The sequence below is a fragment of the Pleurodeles waltl genome, chromosome 6 (genome assembly GCF_031143425.1).
Source record: "Pleurodeles waltl isolate 20211129_DDA chromosome 6, aPleWal1.hap1.20221129, whole genome shotgun sequence".
Taxonomy (NCBI): domain Eukaryota; kingdom Metazoa; phylum Chordata; class Amphibia; order Caudata; family Salamandridae; genus Pleurodeles; species Pleurodeles waltl.
This window is the reverse complement of record NC_090445.1, coordinates 246,978,764-247,000,734: the sequence shown is the minus strand read 5'-3', so window position 1 is coordinate 247,000,734 and position 21,971 is coordinate 246,978,764. Positions and strand designations below refer to the sequence as shown.

The following is a 21,971-nucleotide window of genomic DNA, read 5'->3' as shown; positions in this document are numbered from 1 at the left end:
AGAGGAGGAGTCACTCGATCCTGTGACTCGAAAACACTTCTTCGAAGAAAAACAACTTGTAACACTCCGAGCCCAACACCAGATGGCAGGATAATGCACAGCATGTTTATCTGCAGCTACACATGCCATCAAACACATGGTTTCTTTCCCTTTGTAGGTGTGCTGCTGCTGCAGAAAGGACATTGGTAAAGCCTCTTAGTGCGTATTTTATGATGAAAGGCAGCATTGTGAATAGGTAGTGTTCCTTGTCCAACAAACCAGAGGTATTTCTTGTGGTCTTGGTTCTTGGGAATATATAGGTTTACATCTTTTAGGTCTAGGGTAACCATGTAATCTCCCTCTTGCAGCTGAGGGATTGCCTCCTGCAAGGTTGTCATTTTGAAGTGTTGTGTTGTGTTTGTATGAATTTGTTTATAAACCTGAGGTCCAGGATTGGCATTAAGGTTAGACCTTGTTTTGGGACTAGTAAATATGGGGAGTAGTTTCCCGTTCTTCTCTCTTGTTCTGGCACAAGTTCTTGGGCTCTCTTAAAGAGTAGTTCTTTCACCCCAGTTCGGAGTGCTTCAGGACTTCTCTTTAGAAATACCTCACCTTGGAGGTCTTTGTGGGTGCTGATTGTTTATTTCTATGCAGTATCCGTAGTGGGTGATCTTTAAGATCCATTTGTCTGTGGTGATGTTTCTCCACTCCTGGAGAAACCCATAAATTCTGCCACCCCCCCCCCCAACTGGTGGTGTGTGTTGGGAGGTCTTGACCTGGTAGTCATTTGTTTGCAGATCCAGCGACCTTTGCGGGGAGGGTGTCCTCTTCCTCTTGCCCTTCCTCGAAAGGTATGCCTTGTTGGGTGCTGCCATTGTTGATAAGCCTGTGGCTGTGTGGCTTGGGAGACCCCTGTTGCTGGACTTGTTGCTGCCCTGTATTAAAAGGTGTTCTGCCCGTGGGTCTTCTGTTGGGGGTGCTCTTCCTATGCCTGCCCCTGAACTGTAGAGCTCCCCTTGCTCTTGCTCTCTCGTCCTCCTTTATTTGTTGCAGTGCCATCCACTGCCTGTTCCAGTATGATGTCCCCCTCTGAGTGGCATGTTTAATTCTGATGACTGTACCTCTAGCTTCAAACCTGAGATCCTGAATCAGGCATGTCTCCTTAGAGTAGTACAGTTGCACATCTTCTGCTGGCCGTATCTGCCACATCTATTGCTGACTTTAGGCATGTATTTGTGATGAATGATGCCTTGGCTCTCTTCTTGTGTTCCTCTGGGAGGTGTTGCATGAGGTCTTCGATTTCCTGCCATTGCTGGTGCCTGTAGCAGTTCATGAGGGCACTGGAGTTGGCTATTCTCCATTGCACAGCGGTCACCTTTTCCATTTTTCTTCCCACCAATTCCAGCCTCTTACTTTCCTTCTCAGAGGTGGAACCATGGAGGTGGGTGCGTTGTTTCTCTTTCTCGCTGTGGTTGCGGGGACACTTCCCTTAATGTATTTAGGATCCTGCGCGGAGTGTTAATATTTTTTTACCACTTTGGGCATGAGTGCCCTTGCGTTGGATGGTTCCCTAAAGGCCTCTTTACCCTGATCCAGGATGCACAGCAGCATTGGAAGTAAAGGATTCCCTTTTGGGGTAGCAATAGAGTCTCTAGGAGGAAACATGATCCCTCCTTCTCCTCTTCTTCCAGCTGTACCCCATAGATGTCTGCGATACTTTTCACCAGGCTGTTGTACATGGCCAGGTTATCTGGTAGAGATGGCCTTGAGGGGTCCTCGAAATGACTGAAATCGTCAAAGCCCTAAGGCATTGCCTGATTCGAAGAACTTTTCCTGTTCTTCCTCGTGTGGTTCCGGGGTCGCTGGTGCCTCCAGCGCAGATTGTTCCTTCTCCACAGTCGTAGTTATCAAGGTTTTCGCTGGGATGTGGAATTGTTTCAAGGAATCGTCAAATTCCTTTTCTCTCTGGATGAGAGCGGCCATTGGCGTTTTGAGCTTTCTCTTTTTAATTCTGAGCTCCTGTGCCTGTATGTCTGCTTCGTCCGGCGTCAAAGCTTTCCTTTTGGTTTTTGCGTGCTCTGGCGTCTTCGATGCTCTTGCCTTCTTTCTCGCTCCCTTGCATTCAGAGGTTTTCGCCAATTCTTTTAATAATGCCTTCTGGCATTTGGTATACTTTGGTCGGCATCCGTTTGGCTCTTTCGACCTTTGCTCACCTTTGGTCACCATTGTCTTGGGCGCCGAGGCTGCTCTTAGGGGTTTGTCTGATGGCTTAGGGACGAGCCTTTCAGCAACTTTACTTTTTTCTTCTGGACGTCGCTCGACCCCTTCTTTTGTGACTGGACCTTCTATTTTGATGTCTGAACCTACCCCTCTCACTATTTCAGCCTCCTCAATGTTCTCCTCTTCGTCGCTCGAGAGGAAAGTGCCAAAGTGACTTTTGCTTCTGAAACACAGTGCAGTGTTCCAGTCTTTGTCCGCGTCATACCTTTAGTGTTTTCAGCACGAATTCCACGCAGGCCTTGCAGCGCTTGTCCTTGTTGTTTTTGGGCAGGCAAAGGTTGCAGACCTCGTGGGGGTCCCTTTTCGCACACTGGCAATTTGGGCAAAATGTAATAGGGGTATTTTCCATGGCCCTTACTTGCCCCCTCTCTTGTTACTTCTTGGTCGCTTTCCGCCCCTTGAATCCCTGATGGGGTACAAGGGTGTTTTTCTGTGGTGTCCCCCCCATGGGCCCGAGGTTGTTTCCCAGCGCTTCCCTCGGTGGGGCACAGCGAGGTCTCACTTCTCCTCTTCCTGGTATCGTCATCTCCATCGACATAGTCTTCTGAGGTTTTTTTTCCCCTTCCTTTTTCACATTTTTTCAAAAACATTTTCATAGCTCCTCCGGCATGCTTCCAGACCCAATGGCAGAAAAAAAAATCTGAAGATGGGAGGACATGCACAGGAACATCCGGACCTCCGTCTGACGTCACACAGAGGACAGACTAAGCACCAAATGGTAGTCGACGAAGCCCCGAGAGAGGGAAAAAAAAAAAAAGGCTAGAACACAACTTTCCACACCCAACCACTAGATTTTTTTTAAACAAATTCTTATTAGTTTGAATTATGATACATTCCAATTGAAACATCCTTTAACAATCCCACAACAGTTAAATCATACTTATTAAGAAGACTCCCAATATTTGGCAGTCTTGGTGTACACAGGCCCCCAACGTATCAAAGCTTGTGAATAGCCCTATTCTCAGTACTCCTCCTCATCTCACATATTCATTTTCAAATGCTAATGGCTGAAATTGTGAGCTAGGATGGTGGGGTGCTGCCTTGTGTTAGTTATGGCTGTTGTGTCCCTTATCTAAACCCCTCCTATTTCCTCCCTGTCTTCCCCTCCCTGCGCCTGACCAAGTATAGTTTGCAATCCCTCCTCTATCCTCCCCGCTGTCTCATCTGTCCCCCATGGTAGAACAATCTGGTGTATCTCTTGTTTTGATCAGTGATCTTCTCAGGTCAGACCCAACCACTAGATGGCGCAATAATGCCTAGCATGTGAATCCAGAATAGGATTCATGCTGCAAAACCACAGTATCTGCAATGCCTACAATGTATGCTGCTGCTGGGATTCTTTGACTGGTTCCTTTTCACTGTACTTATAAACTTCTATCAAAGATGGGGGTCGAGGAGGCTAGCTTTGGTTTATACACTTTTAGGTTGACCACGCAAGTGCTTTTCAACCTGTTGTAAGCATTCGGTGGGTTTTTACCCATGCCCATCTCATGCCTATTACTTTCACTCGTTCATGGGCTTGCCTTTCAAAAATACCTTGATGTCATTGGTAAATGCTTTACGTTTCTCCAGCCTTGGTTCGGTTTTGTTACCGCCTTGCAGACTGACCCTGTTATATGCCTTATTGCACGACTGCCGCTATACTTCAGCATGTGCAAACTATTTTTTTTCTTTTGTCTCTCCCCTTTGTGCTACATTCGCTCACCGTGCAGAAGAGCACGAACTCCATTGGCGATATTGCAGCGCTGGTCACATTGTTCACACCGTTACCTAGTCAGAGCCATTTCTTTTGGCTCTCCCTATCACGATCCACAGCTTTTACAAAAACACTTATAACTGATAAACGCTTTACATAATAAAAAACACAGAAATCGTCATAGAGCTCTAAGGACACAGAAGGAGAGCCAATACTAAAATACTGACTGCACTTGGGAAACTCGCCCCATAATGCTTTGCAGGCCATTACTTTTAGAAAACATTTTTGCTCATATCTCAGCCTTTAGTGGTCCTAGGACAATGGGACCACCAAAACATTCACAACAATGTGCTCTTTCTCTCTACATCACCTCTGGGTCCCCACACTAGGTCAGTGGGGACCCCAAAATAATAACCCGTCCCATCATTCAGTGTCTGTTTAAGCTAACTCATGTCTAGAACTTTTCTTTTACAGCTGGGAGTAGTTTGTGTTTTAAGGGCCTTGTTTGTAATATCATTGCAGTAGGCCTGTTAGCTCAGAAAATGCGTAAGGCATTACACCCTCTCGTGGCTAAATATATGGTTACACTGTACTACTTTGTGCCATTTTATTTTCACGTGTTTATGCTCTGTAGGAGCTAACTATATGGTTACATGACCATGTTTCTTACAAATTCTATTTTCAGTGTGGTGTCATCTGGGAGCTGTTCTGAGCATTACAGTCATATCAGCATAATACAATTTTCATGGCACGGAAACTTGCCCCATAATGCTTTGCAAGACCATTACTTTTACAAAACATTGTTGCTCATAACTAAGCCTGTGGTGGTCCTAGGACAAAGGGACCACCTTCAAAACATTCTCCACAGTGTGCACTTTCTGCCTACACCATTTCTGGGTCCCCACACTAGGTTAGTGGTGAAACCAAAATGATAACCCCTCCCACCATTCAGTATCCTTTCAAACACTCTCATGGTTGCAACTTTTGGTTTACATATGGGAGTAGTTTGTGTTTTAAAGGCCTTGTTTGTAATTTTATTGCAGTAGGCCTGCTAGCCCTAAACTGTGTAATGGGCTATGCCCTCTAGGAGCTAAATATATGGTGTAAGGAAATGCCTCCTTGGCATGGTTACCCCCTGACTTTTTGCCTTTGCTGATGCTATGTTTTGATTTGAAAGTGTGCTGAGGCCTGCTAACCAGGCCCCAGCACCAGTGTTCATTCCCTAACCTGTACTTTTGTTTTACACAATTGGCACACCCTGGCATCCAGGTAAGTCCCTTGTAACTGGTACCCCTGGTACCAAGGGCCCTGATGCCAGGGAAGGTCTCTAAGGGCTGCAGCATATCTTATGCCACCCTGGGGACCCCTCACTCAGCACAGACACACTGCTTGCCAGCTTGTGTGTGCTGGTGAGGACAAAACGAGTAAGTCGACATGGCACTCCCCTCAGGGTGCCATGCCAACCTCACACTGCCTATGCAGTATAGATAAGTCACCCCTCTAGCAGGCCTTACAGCCCTAAGGCAGGGTGCACTATACCATAGGTGAGGGCACCAGTGCATGAGCACTGTGCCCCTACAGTGTCTAAGCAAAACCTTAGACATTGTAAGTGCAGGGTAGCCATAAGAGTATATGGTCTGGGAGTCTGTCAAACACGAACTCCACAGCACCATAATGGCTACACTGAAAACTGGGAAGTTTGGTATCAAACTTCTCAGCACAATAAATGCACACTGATGCCAGTGTACATTTTATTGTGAAATACACCCCAGAGGGCACCTTAGAGGTGCCCCCTGAAACCTTAACCAACTACCTGTGTAGGCTGACTGGTTTTAGCAGCCTGCCACACTCGAGACATGTTGCTGGCCACATGGGGAGAGTGCCTTTGTCACTCTGTGGCTAGTAACAAAGCCTGCACTGGGTGGAGATGCTGTCACCTCCCCCTTGCAGGAGCTGTAACACCTGGCAGTGAGCCTCAAAGGCTCACCCCCTTTGTTCCAGCGCCACAGGGCATTCCAGCTAGTGGAGTTGCCTGCCCCCTCCGGCCACGGCCCCACTTTTGGCGGCAAGGCCGGAGAAGATAATGAGAAAAACAAGGAGGAGTCACTGGCCAGTCAGGACAGCCCCTAAGGCAACCTGAGCTGAAGTGACTCTGACTTTTAGGAATCCTCCATCTTGCAGATGGAGGATCCCCCCCAATAGGGATAGGAAAGTGACCCCCTCCCCTTGGGAGGAGGCACAAAGAGGGTGTACCCACCCTCAGGGCTAGTAGCCATTGGCTACTAACCCCCCAGACCTAAACACGCCCTTAAATTTAGTATTTAAGGGCTTCCCTGAACCTAAGAATTTAGATTCCTGCAACTTACGAAGAAGAGGACTGCTGTGCTGAAAAACCCCTGCAGAGAAGAAGAAGACACCAACTGCTTTGGCCCCAGCCCTACCGGCCTGTCTCCCTCCTTCAGAAGAAAACTGCTCCAGCGACGCTTTCCCTGGGACCAGCGACCTCTGAATTGTCAGAGGACTGCCCTGCTTCCAAAAGACCAAGAAACTCCCGAGAACAGCGGCCCTGTTCAACAAAGACTGCAACTTTGTTTCCAGAGGAGCAGATTTAAAGACCCCTGCAATCCCCGCAAGAAGCATGAGACTTGCAACACTGCACCCGGCGACCCCGACTCGACTGGTGGAGAACCAACACCTCAGGGAGGACCCTCCGTCGACTCCGAGACTGTGAGTAACCAAAGTTGTCCCCCCTGAGCACCCACAGCGACGCCTGCAGAGGGAATCCCGAGGCTCCCCCTGACCGCGACTGCCTGACTCTAAAATCCCGATGGCTGGAAAAGACCCTGCACCCGCAGCCCCCAGCACCTGAAGGATCGGAACTCCAGTGCAGGAGTGACCCCCAGGAGGCCCTCTCCCTTGCCCAGGTGGTGGCTACCCCGAGGAGCCCCCCCTTGCCTGCATCGCTGAAGAGACCGCTTGGTCTCTCATTGAAACCTATTGAAAACCCGACGCGTGTTTGCACACTGCACCCGGCCGCCCCAGTGCCGCTGAGGGTGTACTTTTTGTGTGAGCTTGTGTCCCCCCCGGTGCCCTACAAAACCCCCCTGGTCTGCCCTCCGAAGACGCGGGTACTTACCTGCTGGCAGACTGGAACCGGGGCACCCCCTTCTCCATTGAAGCCTACGTGTTTTGGGCACCACTTTGAACTCTGCACCTGACCGGCCCTGAGCTGCTGGTGTGGTGACTTTGGGGTTGCTCTGAACCCCCAACGGTGGGCTACCTTGGACCCCAATTTGAACCCCGTAGGTGGTTTACTTACCTGCAAGAACTAACATTACTTTACCTCCCCCAGGAACTGTGAAAATTGCACTAAGTGTCCACTTTTAAAGTAGCTATATGTGTTTTATGTAAATAGTATATATGCTATTGTGATTATTCAAAGTTCCTAAAGTACTTACCTGCAATACCTTTCAAATGAGATATTACATGTAGAATTTGAACCTGTGGTTCTTAAAATAAACTAAGAAAATATATTTTTTCTATAACAAAACCTATTGGCCTGGAATTGTCTCTGAGTGTGTGTTCCTCATTTATTGCCTGTGTGTATGTACAACAAATGCTTAACACTACTCCTTTGATAAGCCTACTGCTCGACCACACTACCACAAAATAGAGCATTAGTATTATCTCTTTTTGCCACTATCTTATCTCTAAGGGGAACCCTTGGACTCTGTGCATACTATTCCTTACTTTGAAATAGTGCATACAGAGCCAACTTCCTACATATGGTTTCACTGTATTACTTTCTGACATTTTCTTTTCATGTGGTTGTAGGAAGTTGGCTCTGTATGTGCTATTTCAAAGTAAGGAATAGCATGCACAGAGTCCAAGGGTTCCCCTTAGAGGTAAAATAGTGGTAAAAATAGATAATACTAATGCTCTATTTTGTGGTAGTGTGGTCGAGCAGTAGGCTTATCCAAGGAGTAGTGTTAAGCATTTGTTGTACATACACATAGACAATAAATGAGGTACACACACTCAGAGACAAATCCAGCCAATAGGTTTTGTATAGAAAAATATCTTTTCTTAGTTTATTTTAAGAACCACAGGTTCAAATTCTACATGTAATATCTCATTTGAAAGGTATTGCAGGTAAGTACTTTAGGAACTTTAAATCATAAAAATTGCATGTATACTTTTCAAGTTATTGACAAATAGCTGTTTTAAAAGTGGACACTGTGCAATTTTCACAGTTCCTAGGGGAGGTAAGTATTTGTTAGGTTAACCAGGTAAGTAGGACACTTACAGGGCTTAGTTCTTGGTCCAAAGTAGCCCACCGTTGGGGGTTCAGAGCAACCCCAAAGTTACCACACCAGCAGCTCAGGGCCGGTCAGGTGCAGAGTTCAAAGTGGTGCCCAAAACACATAGGCTTCAATGGAGAAGGGGGTGCCCCGGTTCCAGTCTGCCAGCAGGTAAGTACCCGCGTCTTCGGAGGGCAGACCAGGGGGGGTTTGGTAGGGCACCGGGGGGGACACAAGCCCACACAGGAATTTCACCCTCAGCGGCGCGGGGGCAGCCGGGTGCAGTGTTAGAACAAGCGTTGGGTTTGTAGTGTTAGTCTATGGGAGATCTCGGGATCTCTTCAGCGCTGCAGGCAGGCAAGGGGGGGGTTCCTCGGGGAAACCTCCACTTGGGCAAGGGAGAGGGACTCCTGGGGGTCACTTCTCCAGTGAAAGTCCGGTCCTTCAGGTCCTGGGGGCTGCGGGTGCAGGGTCTCTCCCAGGCGTCGGGACTTAGGATTCAAAGAGTCGCGGTCAGGGGAAGCCTCGGGATTCCCTCTGCAGGCGGCGCTGTGGGGGCTCAGGGGGGACAGGTTTTGGTACTCACAGTCTTAGAGTAGTCCTGGGGTCCCTCCTGAGGTGTTGGGTCTCCACCAGCCGAGTCGGGGTCGCCGGGTGCAGTGTTGCAAGTCTCACGCTTCTTGCGGGGAGCTTGCAGGGTTCTTTCAAAGCTGCTGGAAACAAAGTTGCAGCCTTTCTTGGAGCAGGTCCGCTGTCCTCGGGAGTTTCTTGTCTTTTCGAAGCGGGGGCAGTCCTCAGAGGATGTCGAGGTCGCTGGTCCCTTTGGAAGGCGTCGCTGGAGCAGGATCTTTGGAAGGCAGGAGACAGGCCGGTGAGTTTCTGGAGCCAAGGCAGTTGTCGTCTTCTGGTCTTCCTCTGCAGGGGTTTTCAGCTAGGCAGTCCTTCTTCTTGTAGTTGCAGGAATCTAATTTTCTAGGGTTCAGGGTAGCCCTTAAATACTAAATTTAAGGGCGTGTTTAGGTCTGGGGGGTTAGTAGCCAATGGCTACTAGCCCTGAGGGTGGGTACACCCTCTTTGTGCCTCCTCCCAAGGGGAGGGGGTCACAATCCTAACCCTATTGGGGGAATCCTCCATCTGCAAGATGGAGGATTTCTAAAAGTTAGAGTCCCTTCAGCTCAGGACACCTTAGGGGCTGTCCTGACTGGCCAGTGACTCCTCCTTGTTGCTTTCTTTGTTCCCTCCAGCCTTGCCGCCAAAAGTGGGGGCCGTGGCCGGAGGGGGCGGGCAACTCCACTAAGCTGGAGTGCCCTGCTGGGCGGTGACAAAGGGGTGAGCCTTTGAGGCTCACCGCCAGGTGTCACAGCTCCTGCCTGGGGGAGGTGTTAGCATCTCCACCCAGTGCAGGCTTTGTTACTGGCCTCAGAGTGACAAAGGCACTCTCCCCATGGGGCCAGCAACATGTCTCTGGTGTGGCAGGCTGCTGGAACTAGTCAGCCTACACAGACAGTCGGTTAAGTTTCAGGGGGCACCTCTAAGGTGCCCTCTGGGGTGTATTTTGCAATAAAATGTACACTGGCATCAGTGTGCATTTATTGTGCTGAGAAGTTTGATACCAAACTTCCCAGTTTTCAGTGTAGCCATTATGGTGCTGTGGAGTTCGTGTTTGACAGACTCCCAGACCATATACTCTTATGGCTACCCTGCACTTACAATGTCTAAGGTTTTGTTTAGACACTGTAGGGGTACCATGCTCATGCACTGGTACCCTCACCTATGGTATAGTGCACCCTGCCTTAGGGCTGTAAGGCCTGCTAGAGGGGTGTCTTACCTATACTGCATAGGCAGTGAGAGGCTGGCATGGCACCCTGAGGGGAGTGCCATGTCGACTTACTCGTTTTGTCCTCACTAGCACACACAAGCTGGCAAGCAGTGTGTCTGTGCTGAGTGAGAGGTCTCCAGGGTGGCATAAGACATGCTGCAGCCCTTAGAGACCTTCCTTGGCATCAGGGCCCTTGGTACTAGAAGTACCAGTTACAAGGGACTTATCTGGATGCCAGGGTCTGCCAATTGTGGATACAAAAGTACAGGTTAGGGAAAGAACACTGGTGCTGGGGCCTGGTTAGCAGGCCTCAGCACACTTTCAATTGTAAACATAGCATCAGCAAAGGCAAAAAGTCAGGGGGCAACCATGCCAAGGAGGCATTTCCTTACAGTGGTTATGCCATCTAGGGGCTAACTATATGGTTACATGGCCATGTTTCTTACAAATGCTATTTTCATTGTGGTGTCCTCTAGGGGCTTTTCTGAGCATTAAAGTCCAATGCCAAACGTTTATTTCTGATAAAGGTTTTTATTGCGCATACATGATAACTGTATATGTTTTATTAATCTCTCCTTATTGCAATTATGACCATGATTCAGGCCAACTTAACATCCTTATTACGCTAGGACTGTTTGAACACTCTTGATATGTTTGGGTGACACTTCTAGTTTATTTCGCTCGTTTCTCCTCCGTGGCTGTCTTGTGTCTTTTTTGGGGGATTTGTGTTAGCCAGCCAGGCAGCAACTCTGATGGTGGGGTGGTGAAAGTGGTATTCTAATGGAATTAGTATGGCAGATTTAAATTATGGTGCTAAATGGCAAAATGTTCATTTTTGGCTGCATATAGAGAAAGAAAGTAAATGGAAGTGCTTTAGTTATATGCAGAACCACTGGAATTATGTGGCAAGAAAAAACAGAATTACGAGGGATGGTGGATCAATTTATGTGGCAAGAAAAGTCCAGTTATGAATTCACAACGCCAATAGTTCTAACTCAAGCAAATGCAAGACCTATTGCATTGCAAATGATTGTTGGATTCAGCAGTGCGGGGTTATGTCTTAATGAGGAAACATGATTCCTCCCACTTTGGCTTCTCTCTGTATATGGACTGCTTATGCAGTTTTTTATGTGACAACTTTAAAAATATGCTGATTATTTAAAGGCAATGATAATCATCTCCACTTTATGTGAGAATTCTGGGTTATAGACATCCCATATAAGTTACGTTTGAGGTCTGTTCCAAAACCTCTAACACTTTGTGTTTGTAAGTTCAAAGTCAGGCTGGTCTAGGTGCGTGTTTCTTACCTTAGATGGCCCCCTTCTGAGCACTTTCAGCAACTGGTGCTTTTAGAGATTGTGTTCTTTAATTTCAAGAACCAGCATTCCTTTTCTATGTTTTGGTGTCACATGTTATTTTGATTCACGTGGGAAATGGTTGTTGAGGCCTTGATTTCTCCACTGAAGTAGTGCTAAGGACATCTCTTTGATGGTCTTTGAGCTTACCTTCTCGAACAAGACCAGAATAACACAGGTCGAAGTAAAATGTATGAATCCAGAGAAGTGTTAGATTACCACTTGGGTAAAACCTAAGTCTTCAATACCCCTGACAATTACACAATTACAACTGAAAGAAGTCTGCATTACATTTTACCTGCCTGCTGACCGAATCATTGAATCCTGCAAGGTTCAACTTGAAACCAAACCATTCCAGTGTTGATACCTGCATGCTGACCAAATTACTGAATCCTGCAAAGTTCTACTTGAAACAAAGCCTAGTGGCAGAAAAAAATAAATATGAAGATTCTCCCAAGGCAATGGTACTGTGATCAGAAGGGTGCCCATATGTTTCAACAAAACAGTATGCGATGCGCTCAGAATATAAATATATCATAGATCCATGCTGCAAAAGGTTGGGCATAGTTTAGTGGTACTTAATGATGTGGTTGCCAGGTTCAGCGATTTGTTTTCACTTGTGGTGTGGCTCACAAAGTGGCAGCTGGCCAACTTTGTAAGTAGTGGGAAATGTAACATGTCTAAGCAACCTAGACTTGCACCACCCCTCCTCCCCGAATGCCCCAGGGGTGAGGAGGCAAGAAAAAAGGGAACCTTGAATAATTTGGAAAATGTCACTTACCCAGTGTACATCTGTTTGTGGCATGAGACGCTGCAGATTCACATGCTGTGCATATCCCGCCACCTAGTGTTGGGCTCGGAGTGTTACAAGTTGTTTTTCTTCAAAGAAGTCTTTTCGAGTCACGAGATCGAGGGACTCCTCCCCTTTCGGCTCCATTGCGCATGGGTGTCGACTCCATGTTAGATTGTTTTCCCCACAGAGGGTGAGGTAGGAGTTGTGTATATAGTAATAGTGCCCATGCAATGGAGTAAGTATGTATGTACATAATGTGTCTAAAAGTGATATATATATTTACAAATTTACAAATGTCCAAGTTTTTTTTTTTTTATTTATTTTTTTATCAACTTATAACGGCTACAGGCTCCCGGGGAGGTGGGAGGGCGCATGTGAATCTGCAGCGTCTCATGCCACGAACAGATGTACACTGGGTAAGTGACATTTTCCGTTCGATGGCATGTGTAGCTGCAGATACACATGCTGTGCATAGACTAGTAAGCAGTTATCTCCCTAAAAGCAGTGGTTTAGCCTGTAGGAGTTGAAGTTGTTTGAAATAATGTTCGTAATACTGCCTGTCCTACTGTGGCTTGTTGTGTTGTTAACACATCCACACAGTAATGTTTAGTGAATGTATGAGGCGTAGATCATGTGGCTGCCTTACAGATTTCTTTCATTGGTATGTTTCCTAGAAAGGCCATGGTGGCGCCTTTCTTTCTAGTGGAGTGTGCCTTTGGTGTAATAGGCAGTTCTCTCTTTGCTTTAACTTAACAGGTTTGAATACACTTAACTATCCATCTGGCAATGCCTTGTTTGGATATTGGATTTCCTGCATGAGGTTTTTGAAAAGCTACAAACAATTGTTTTGTTTTGCGAAATTGTTTGGTTCTATCAATGTAATACATTAGTGCTATTTTTATGTCTAATGTATGTAATGCTCTTTCAGCTACAGAGTCTGGTTGTGGAAAAAAGACTGGGAGTGCCACTGTTTGGTTTAGGTGGAACGGTGATATAACTTTTGGCAAAAATTTGGGATTTGTGCGTAGAACCACTTTATGTTTGTGTATTTGTATAAAGGGTTCCTGTACCGTAAAGGCTTGTATTTCGCTTACTCTTCTAAGAGATGTGATAGCTATTAGGAAGGCTACTTTCCATGTTAAGTATTGCATCTCACAAGAGTGCATGGGTTCAAATGGTGGACCCATGAGTCGTGTTAGTACAATATTGAGGTTCCACGAAGGAAATGGTGGTGTTCTTGGTGGAATGATTCTTTTTAGACCCTCCATAAACGCTTTTATGACTGGGATTCTAAATAGTGATGTTGAATGTGTAATTTGCAGATAGGCAGAAATTGCTGAGATGTATTTTAATGGATGAAAAAGCTCACCTAGACTTTTGTAAGTGTAGTAAGTAGCTTACAATGTTTTTGTGGACACGTCTAATGGTTGAATTTGATTATTATGACAGTAATAAACAAATCATTTCCATTTATTTGCGTAGCAATGTCTTGTAGTAGGTTTCCTAGCTTGTTTGATGACCTCCATACATTCTTGTGTAAGGTCTAGATGTCCAAATTCTAAGACTTCAGGAGCCAGATTGCTAGATTGAGCGATGCTGGATTTGAGTGTCTGATCTGTTGTTTGTGTTGAGTTAACAGATCTGGTCTGTTTGGTAGCTTGATATGAGGCACTACTGACAGGCCTAGTAGTGTTGTGTACCATGGTTGGCGTTCCCAAGTTGGTGCTACTAGTAATAGTTTGAGTTTGTTTTGACTCAATTTGTTTACTAGATACGGAAGGAGTGGGAGAGGGGGAAAAGCGTAAGCAAATATCCCTGACCAACTCATCCATAACGCATTGCCCTTGGAGTGAGGGTGTGGGTACCTGGATGCGAAGGTTTGGAATTTTGCGTTTTGTTTTGTTGCGAATAGGTCTATTTGCGGTGTTCCCCAGTTTTGGAAGTAGGTTTGTAGTATCTGGGGATGAATTTCCCATTCGTGGATCTGTTGGTGATCTCGACTGAGATTGTCGGCTAACTGGTTTTGAATTCATGGGATGTATTGCGCTATTAGGCGAATGTGATTGTGAATCGCCCAATGCCAAATCTTTTGTGCTAAGAGACACAGCTGTGATGAGTGTGTCCCTCCCTGTTTGTTTAGGTAATACATTGTTGTCATGTTGTCTGTTTTGACAAGAATGTGTTTGTGGGCTATTAGTGGTTGAAATGCTTTCAATGCTAGAAACACTGCTAGTAGTTCTAGTTGATTTATATGAAGTTGTTTTTGCTGAGTGTCCCATTGTCCCTGGATGCTGTGTTGGTTGAGGTGTGCTCCCCACCCTACCATGGAAGCATCTGTTGTGATCACGTATTGAGGCACTGGGTCTTGGAAAGGCCGCCCTTGGTTTAAATTTATAGGATTCCACCATTGAAGCGAGGTGTGTGTTTGGCGGACTATCAACACTAGATCTTGAGGTTGACCCTGTGCTTGTGTCTATTGTGTCGCTAGGCACTGCTGTAAGGGCCACATGTGTAATCTTGCGTTTGGGACAATGGCTATGCATGAAGACATCATGCCTAGAAGTTTCTTCACTAATTTTTACTTGATATTGTTGGTTTGGGTGCATGCTTTGTATTACGTTTTAGAATGCTTGTACCCTTTGTGGACTTGGAGTGGCAATCCCTGTTTTTTGTGTTGATTGTTGCTCCTAAGTATTGTTGTATTTGACACGGTTGTAAGTGTGATTTTAGGTAGTTTATTGAGAACCCTAGTTTGTGAAGGGTTTCTGTGACGTATTTTGTGTGTTGAAGACACTGTTTCTGAGTGCTGGTTTTTATTAACCAATCGTCTAGATACGTGAATACGTGTATGTGCTGTCTTCTGATATGTGCGGCTACTACTGCAAGGCATTTTGTAAATACCCTTGGTGCTGTTGTTATCCCGAATGGTAACACTTTGAATTGGTAATGTACTCCTTGGATTACAAACCTTAAGTATTTTCTGTGTGAAGGATCTATGGGTATATGGAAGTAAGTATCCTTGAGGTCTAATGTTGACATGAAGTCTTGTTGTTTGAGCAAGGGAATCACGTCTTGAAGTTTTACCATGTGAAAGTGATCTGATCTGATGTAAAGATTTAGTGTTCTGAGATCTAAGATGGGTCTCAGAGTTTTGTCCTTTTTTGGTATTAGAAAATACAGGGAATAAACACCTGTTCCTTTCTGATGGTTGGGTACTAGTTCTATTGCCTCTTTCTGTAACAACGCTTGGACTTCTAGTTGTAATAGATCTAAGTGCTGTTTGGACATATTGTGTGTTCTTGGAGGCACATTTGGTGGTAATTGTAGGAATTCTATGCAATAACCGTGTTGGATAATGGCTAGGACCCATGAATCTGTAGTTATTTCTTCCCAATTTTTTTAATAATCTGTGAGTCTCCCCCCCCCACTGGTGTTGTGTGTTGGGGATTTGTGACATTGAAGTCACTGTTTAGTTTGTGGGGTCTTTGGGCTTTGGAATTCCCCTCTGGTTTTAGGGAACTGTCCACCTCTATATTGTCCCCGAAAGCCTCCTCTTTGATACTGGCCATGGTATGTGGGTCTGGCCTGTGAGGTTGAGGGTTCTGTGCTTTGGGCTCGAAACCCCCCTCCAAAGTGTGGCTTCCTAAAGGTGCCTCTGCTCTGTGGGGTGTAGAGCGCGCCCCATGGCTTTGGCCGTGTAATTGTCCTTCTTTAGCTTCTCTATAGCTGTATCCACCTCCGGCCCAAACAACTGTTGTCCATTAAAGGGCATATTAAGCCCAGCATGCTGGATCTCTGGCTTAAATCCGGAGGTGCGTAGCCATGCGTGTCTCCGAATAGTGACCGCTGTGTTTACAGTTCTGGCGGCTGTGTCCGCTGCGTCTATAGCCGATCGTATCTGGTGGTTGGAGATACTTTGGCCCTCCTCCACCATTTGCTGTGCACGCTTTTGAAACTCCTTGGGAAGATGTTCAATAAAATGCTGCATTTCATCCCAATGAGCCCTGTCATATCTTGCCAATAAAGCCTGTGAATTGGCAATGCGCCATTGATTGGCTGCCTGTGCTGCAACCCTTTTCCCCGCTGCATCAAACTTTCAACTTCCTTTGTCGGGTGGTGGTGCATCTCCATAAGTCTGTGAGTTTGCCCTTTTGCGGGCTGCGCCTACCACCACTGAGTCAGGTGTTAGTTGTTGCGTGATGTACACAGGTTCCGTAGGGGGAGGCTTGTACTTTTTTTCTACCCTAGGTGTAATGGCTCTGCATTTGACAGGGTCTTGAAACACTTGTTTTGCGTGTTTTAACATCCCTGGTAACATCGGCAGACTCTGGTACTGGCTGTGTGTTGATGACAAAGTATTAAATAAAAAGTCATCTTCAATAGGTTCCGCATGCAGTGCTACATTGTGAAAAGTAGCTGCTCTGGACACCACCTGCATGTAAGCAGTACTATCCTCTGGTGGTGACGGTCTTGCCGGGTAGCAATCCGGACTATTGTCAGATACTGGTGCATCATATAGATCCCATGCATCTGGGTCATCCTGGCTCATCCCTGTGTGCGTTGGAGATTGCATCATTGGGGGTGTTGCAATTGGTGACAGTTGCGGTGAGTGCTGTGGCGATGGTGGTGGCGAAAAAAGTGGTGGAGTTTTTTCTTTAGCCACTTTTGCTTTTGGCTGTTTATCTGTTTCCTGGAAAGCAAGTTTCCTTTTCATTTTAATAGGGGGAAGAGTTCTTATTTTCCCTGTATCTTTTTGAATATGGAGCCTTCTTTGTGTATAGTCTGGCTCTCCCAGCTCTAATTCTTGTCCAAATTTATGGCCTTGTAGTCGTGATGAAAGGCCTTGTTCTTCGGAATAAGAGCTTTGTTTCGGCTCCGATGCTGGGTGTTTCGGCACTGAAACTTTTTCCGCAGTCTTTTTTGGCTCCGAAGCCACCTTTTTCAGTTTCGGGGTGCCGCTCTCTCGGTGCCGACTTTGGTCGGAGCCGGTATCTCGGTGTTGAGTTTGGTCGGAGCCAGTATCTCGGTGTCGAGTATACTCTGTGCCGGTATCTCGACCGGAGTCGGATGTCTTCGACACGTGTGTGCCCTTTTTCGGTGCCGATGGTTGGTCACCGTGTTTACGGGTTAAGCCATGGCCTGCCGGCGGTGGCGTCCCCTGGGCTTTCATTATTTTGGCGTGAGTTTTGGCCGGGCAGTTTTACTCACGGTTTTCGCCGGCTGCTCACTTTCGGCCTTGTCCGAGTCCGAGTCAGCAATGGAGAAAGTCTCCTCTTCTTCGACGTCTTGGTGTCCTGACGGCGCCGATGCCATTTGAAGCCTTCGAGCTCTCCGGTCCCGTAGCGTCTTCTTCGACCGAAATGCCCGACAGGCCTCGCAGGTATCCTCTTTGTGTTCGGGGGACAAACACAAATTACAGACCAAATGCTGGTCTGTGTAAGGATACTTATTGTGGCATTCGGGGCAGAAGCGGAATGGGGTCCGTTCCATGAGCCTTGAAGACGCACGCGGTCGGGCCGACCAGTCCCCGCCGGGGAATGGAAGCCCCGTAGGGCTACCGGAGCTCTTCTTTTATTCGGTGTCGATCTGCTATAACTAACCTGATACCGAACGCAAACAATACTGTCGAATTTTCTGAGATTTAACTAACTTTCCGAACCGAAACACGGAGCGAAGAGGAACACGTCCGAACCAGACGGCGGAAAGAAAACAATCTAACATGGAGTCGACGCCCATGCGCAATGGAGCCGAAAGGGGAGGAGTCCCTTGATCTCATTACTCGAAAAGACTTCTTCGAAGAAAAACAACTTGTAACACTCCGAGCCCAACACTAGATGGCGGGATATGCACAGCATGTGTATCTGCAGCTACACATGCCATCGAACATTTATTTATGTTTACATTTGTTAAAAACTGATGCCAAATGGTGCATTTTAAAGCACAATTTCCACATAAACTGGCTAAAATCCAACAGTTCTGAAGAGGCACCAATGAAAAATCCAAATACTAACACAGGAAATGGCTTATTACATTGCCTATTGATTTTCAAAACATATGTAGTATATTTAATTACTTCTGTATTCCACTGCACTTCATTGGTCTGCCCTGCCACTTTCTCAGTATGTTATGACTGGAAATTTATTTGGCTACTGGCAGGGTATAAAAATGAATAGTTATGGAAATATCACAGTCAGCAGAATTATAGCCAGATTTTAAGGGACACATACACCAGTGCTATCACTCGATTTAGAGAGAAAGGTTAATACCACGTTACATGCTCAGTCTTCTGACAACAGGAGTGATAATATCAATAAAACCACTTAGTAATGGGGATCCCGAAATGAAAGCACAAGTCATGAAACAACATCCTAAATACGGGATTCAGTTTCACGCCTTATAAATATTAAATATAAATACTTTTGTATGGATTTAACCACGACTGCGATGATAGAACTAATCATTTAAGCAATGATCAACCTGCACTGAACAGAAAATGTATCTTTTTAGTCGTTCATGACTTTCACACTTCTCAAGTGAAAAATAGACTACCTTTTGCAGGGTTAAACACTCCACTCGTTTGCTGGTCGCACACATAGCAGCGCTGGGATTTTTTGTAGTGCTGCAGGGCACAACCCTCACAGAAGTAATGCTTGCATCTGCAAAAAAAAAAATAGAAATAGTGTTACGCTTTCATTTAAAACAGCAATGTTGTTTGCATTTAATATGCAGATGGATGCACCCGAGTTACATGTGTAAGTCAGCATTTATGGCTTTGAAGAGGTATACTTTAAGATGTATGTTGCACAAGGAAAAGGGCTAATGGGCAGCCAGGTGGCATTTCAAGAGAAATTCCGCTGCCCCAGAAAACAGTGCAGAGAGAACCTGTTTTCTTGGTAGGACAGGCTGATAAGACTATTCCAGATGACTGCCACCAAGGACGCTAAGCTCCAGTCCTGGGCCTTTTTTTAACAACTAGAAACATTCTTGTACCACACGGTGGCCTGTTTAAGTTAGGCCCGGGACTGCAATATTGTGTCCCTGGTGAGATGGAGCCATCTGCCACCCTTAGGTAGGGTGAGTCTTAACTTTTGAAACGTGGTTCCATATTATCACTTTGTCTCATGGAGGCAGGCGAGTATTTTATGGTTTAAAGAGCACACTCGTAATGAATAAGTAGGATTAGACTTTTAAATCTTTTTTCCCCCATGGTGAGATCTTTCATATTCAAAGACAATAATTTGAAAGGCATCATCTACCCTAGGTGATGAAAAAGCTATTAACACTGACAAAACAGATAACAGGAGTGAATTAAATGCCTGCGGTGGTTGCTTCGCTAGCAAGCATTGACAAAGCCAAAAGGGCCAGCCTTTGGGACATATTGCCCATGCCAATGATATTTATGGATGCTGTACAGCAACCTAATGCTGTGCAGCACGTTTAAGAATAAACAGCAACAAAAAAGTTGCTTTGACGCTCCCATCTGCCTCAATTTATAGGTCAGCACAACACGAATGTGCATGTCTACAAAAGGATGTGGACGTTTTTTAAATGTTTATTTACCGATCCGAGTTGGATTGGTAAAATAAAACAATAAAAAGTACAGTAAAAGTGTTTTTTTGTATTTTGAGGGACAGGTGGGGCGGGTAGAGAAACACCAAGGAAGTTGATGAGGGGGAAAAACCATGGACGGACTGGGTGGAGAAAGAAGCAACATGGAAGGTGGGGTGGGGGTTGTCGAAGCATCATGGAGGGCTTGGTTAGGGGAAAGCACCTGTGGCGAGAGCGAGGGAACATGAAGCTTGAGCGAGGGAAGACAAACACATAGGTTAGAGAGAGGAACGTGGAGCTGTTAGGGGGAGCACGTGGGTGGGTAGGCAATGAGGGCTCAATGGTGAGCACAACACGGAGGGGTCTGTGAGAAACACAAGAAATAGCACCATGGAACGCAGCGGTGGAGGGGAGAGCAGTACACTAGGTAGACAGCTGGAAAACAACTGCACTCTTGTGGAGTGTTTATCCAAAAAGTAGTGTTTCTAAAATGAGCAGAGAAAGGACACATGTTAAGCGTCCATGCCCCAAAGGAGAGACAAACAGTAGAAGAGGAAGTAAAGGCCACAGAAGCTGTTGAATAAAAATCAAGCAAATGAGAGTGACAAAACCAACCATTGGTAAGCAACAGGCGGGATCTAAGCCCACTGTAAGCACACAACAGGCCTTTTTGCCAGGCTGCACTATCTGGTAGATGAGACCTAAAAATTACTCATTTTGATACTGTTCCTAAAAACCTACCCTGAGCAAATTGTACGTTTGGAAGTGCTTACTGATTCAGTATGACATAATGACACCATCAGAAGCCTCTCCAAGCAAAGAATAGCTTGCTGATCTGTTGTCATATTCTTTCTTTCCTGTTGTGTTTATGCTCCCGATTGAAACAAGTATTGGCAAAGCCAGTAGGTTTTTTCCTTGGGACCTACTAGCTTCACCAATGGTTTTAGCCATGCTGTGCAGCATTGCTGAAAAGAATAAAAGAAAAAGAAGATGAGACATTTTGTGGCTCTGCATCTACAAAATAACACAAGCACTTTTTTAGGGCAGGTCTAAAGACTGCTTTAGCGATGTTACTGGCCTCACGTTATCCAAAACATATCATACAAATACATATATGAGGCTCTCAATCAACACTCCCTTCATTGGTCTGTTCAACTTCACTCAAAAAGTGCTTTCTACCACCACAGCACAGAGTATAGGTGTAGTAAAGTGTCCCTTTTTGACATGGTGACCCCCACTATTTTTCTATTTTTATTGAGAGTTACTGTTGTGGGTTTGGTTACACCCAGCATGGCAGCACATCTACACCAAGGGCCTCATTTCACTTTAAGTAAGACCGCCGAGGTACCGCCGGGCTGAAGACCGCCAGTGCAGGCGGTTTTCCACACAGTGTATCATGACTGCTGGCAGCCCTCCGCCTTTTTTCGGACGGAGAGCCTCCTGCAGCCGAACTGGCGGTCGGCGATGAAGTGGAGGCTGCTCCACCTCCACCGCCACGTCATCAGAACACCGCCCACTGAATCACATCCCATGATTCGGTGTGGCAGTGTTCTGGTGACGGGGAGCTGGCAGCAGAGCAACCCCCAGGGGATGTGTGAGTTTGTGTATGCATGCGGGGGGGGGGGTGTTGTGTGTTTGGAAAATGTGTGCGTGTCTGTGTGTATGTCTGTGTGTATGTCTGTGTGTATGTGTGCGTGTATGGGTAGTTGTAGTGTAAGTGTGCGTGTAGGGGGTGTGTGCGTGTGTCAATGTTGGAGGGGGTGGGGAGGGGGGTCCTACCACCTTTGGCGGGTGGTAGGGGGGGTTGTGGGAGAACCCTATTAGTGCCAGGAAACGAATTCCGGAACCCTACGAAATCCATGGCGGTATGCGGGGTCATGATGCCGCCGGTGGTGTAGTAATGGCCGCTGGACTGAAGTCTCCAGTCCAGCGGTCTTTACCACCCTGGCGGTCGGAGTGGAGAAGTGGCGGTTTTGCATGGCGGTCACCACCATGCTTGTAATTCAATTTTTTTTACTGCCAGCTTGTTTGCGGTATTACCGCCCGCCACTTCTCCACCGACTGCCAGTGTTATAATGAGGACCTAAGTGTCACCAACACTACTTTGTGTCTTTTTTTGCACTTTTGATCACCTCCATTGCAGAGATATTTTGACTTTACATTTAATATTTTTATATTTTTTCTGTTCACAGGTTCCCGC

At 46.2% G+C, this 21,971-nt stretch overlaps 1 protein-coding gene across 2 annotated transcripts in view; it reads right to left on the bottom strand.

Annotated features, from left to right (window-relative positions):
- LOC138299610 (E3 ubiquitin-protein ligase RNF113A-like) overlaps window positions 1–21,971 on the bottom strand; it is a 178,788-nt gene that overhangs the window by 11,058 nt on the left and 145,759 nt on the right. For both annotated transcript variants that reach the window (XM_069238022.1, XM_069238021.1), the window contains exon 9: window positions 18,773–18,879. In XM_069238022.1, coding sequence (XP_069094123.1) covers window positions 18,773–18,879 — 107 coding nt within the window. The remainder of the gene's footprint in view (window positions 1–18,772; window positions 18,880–21,971) is intronic.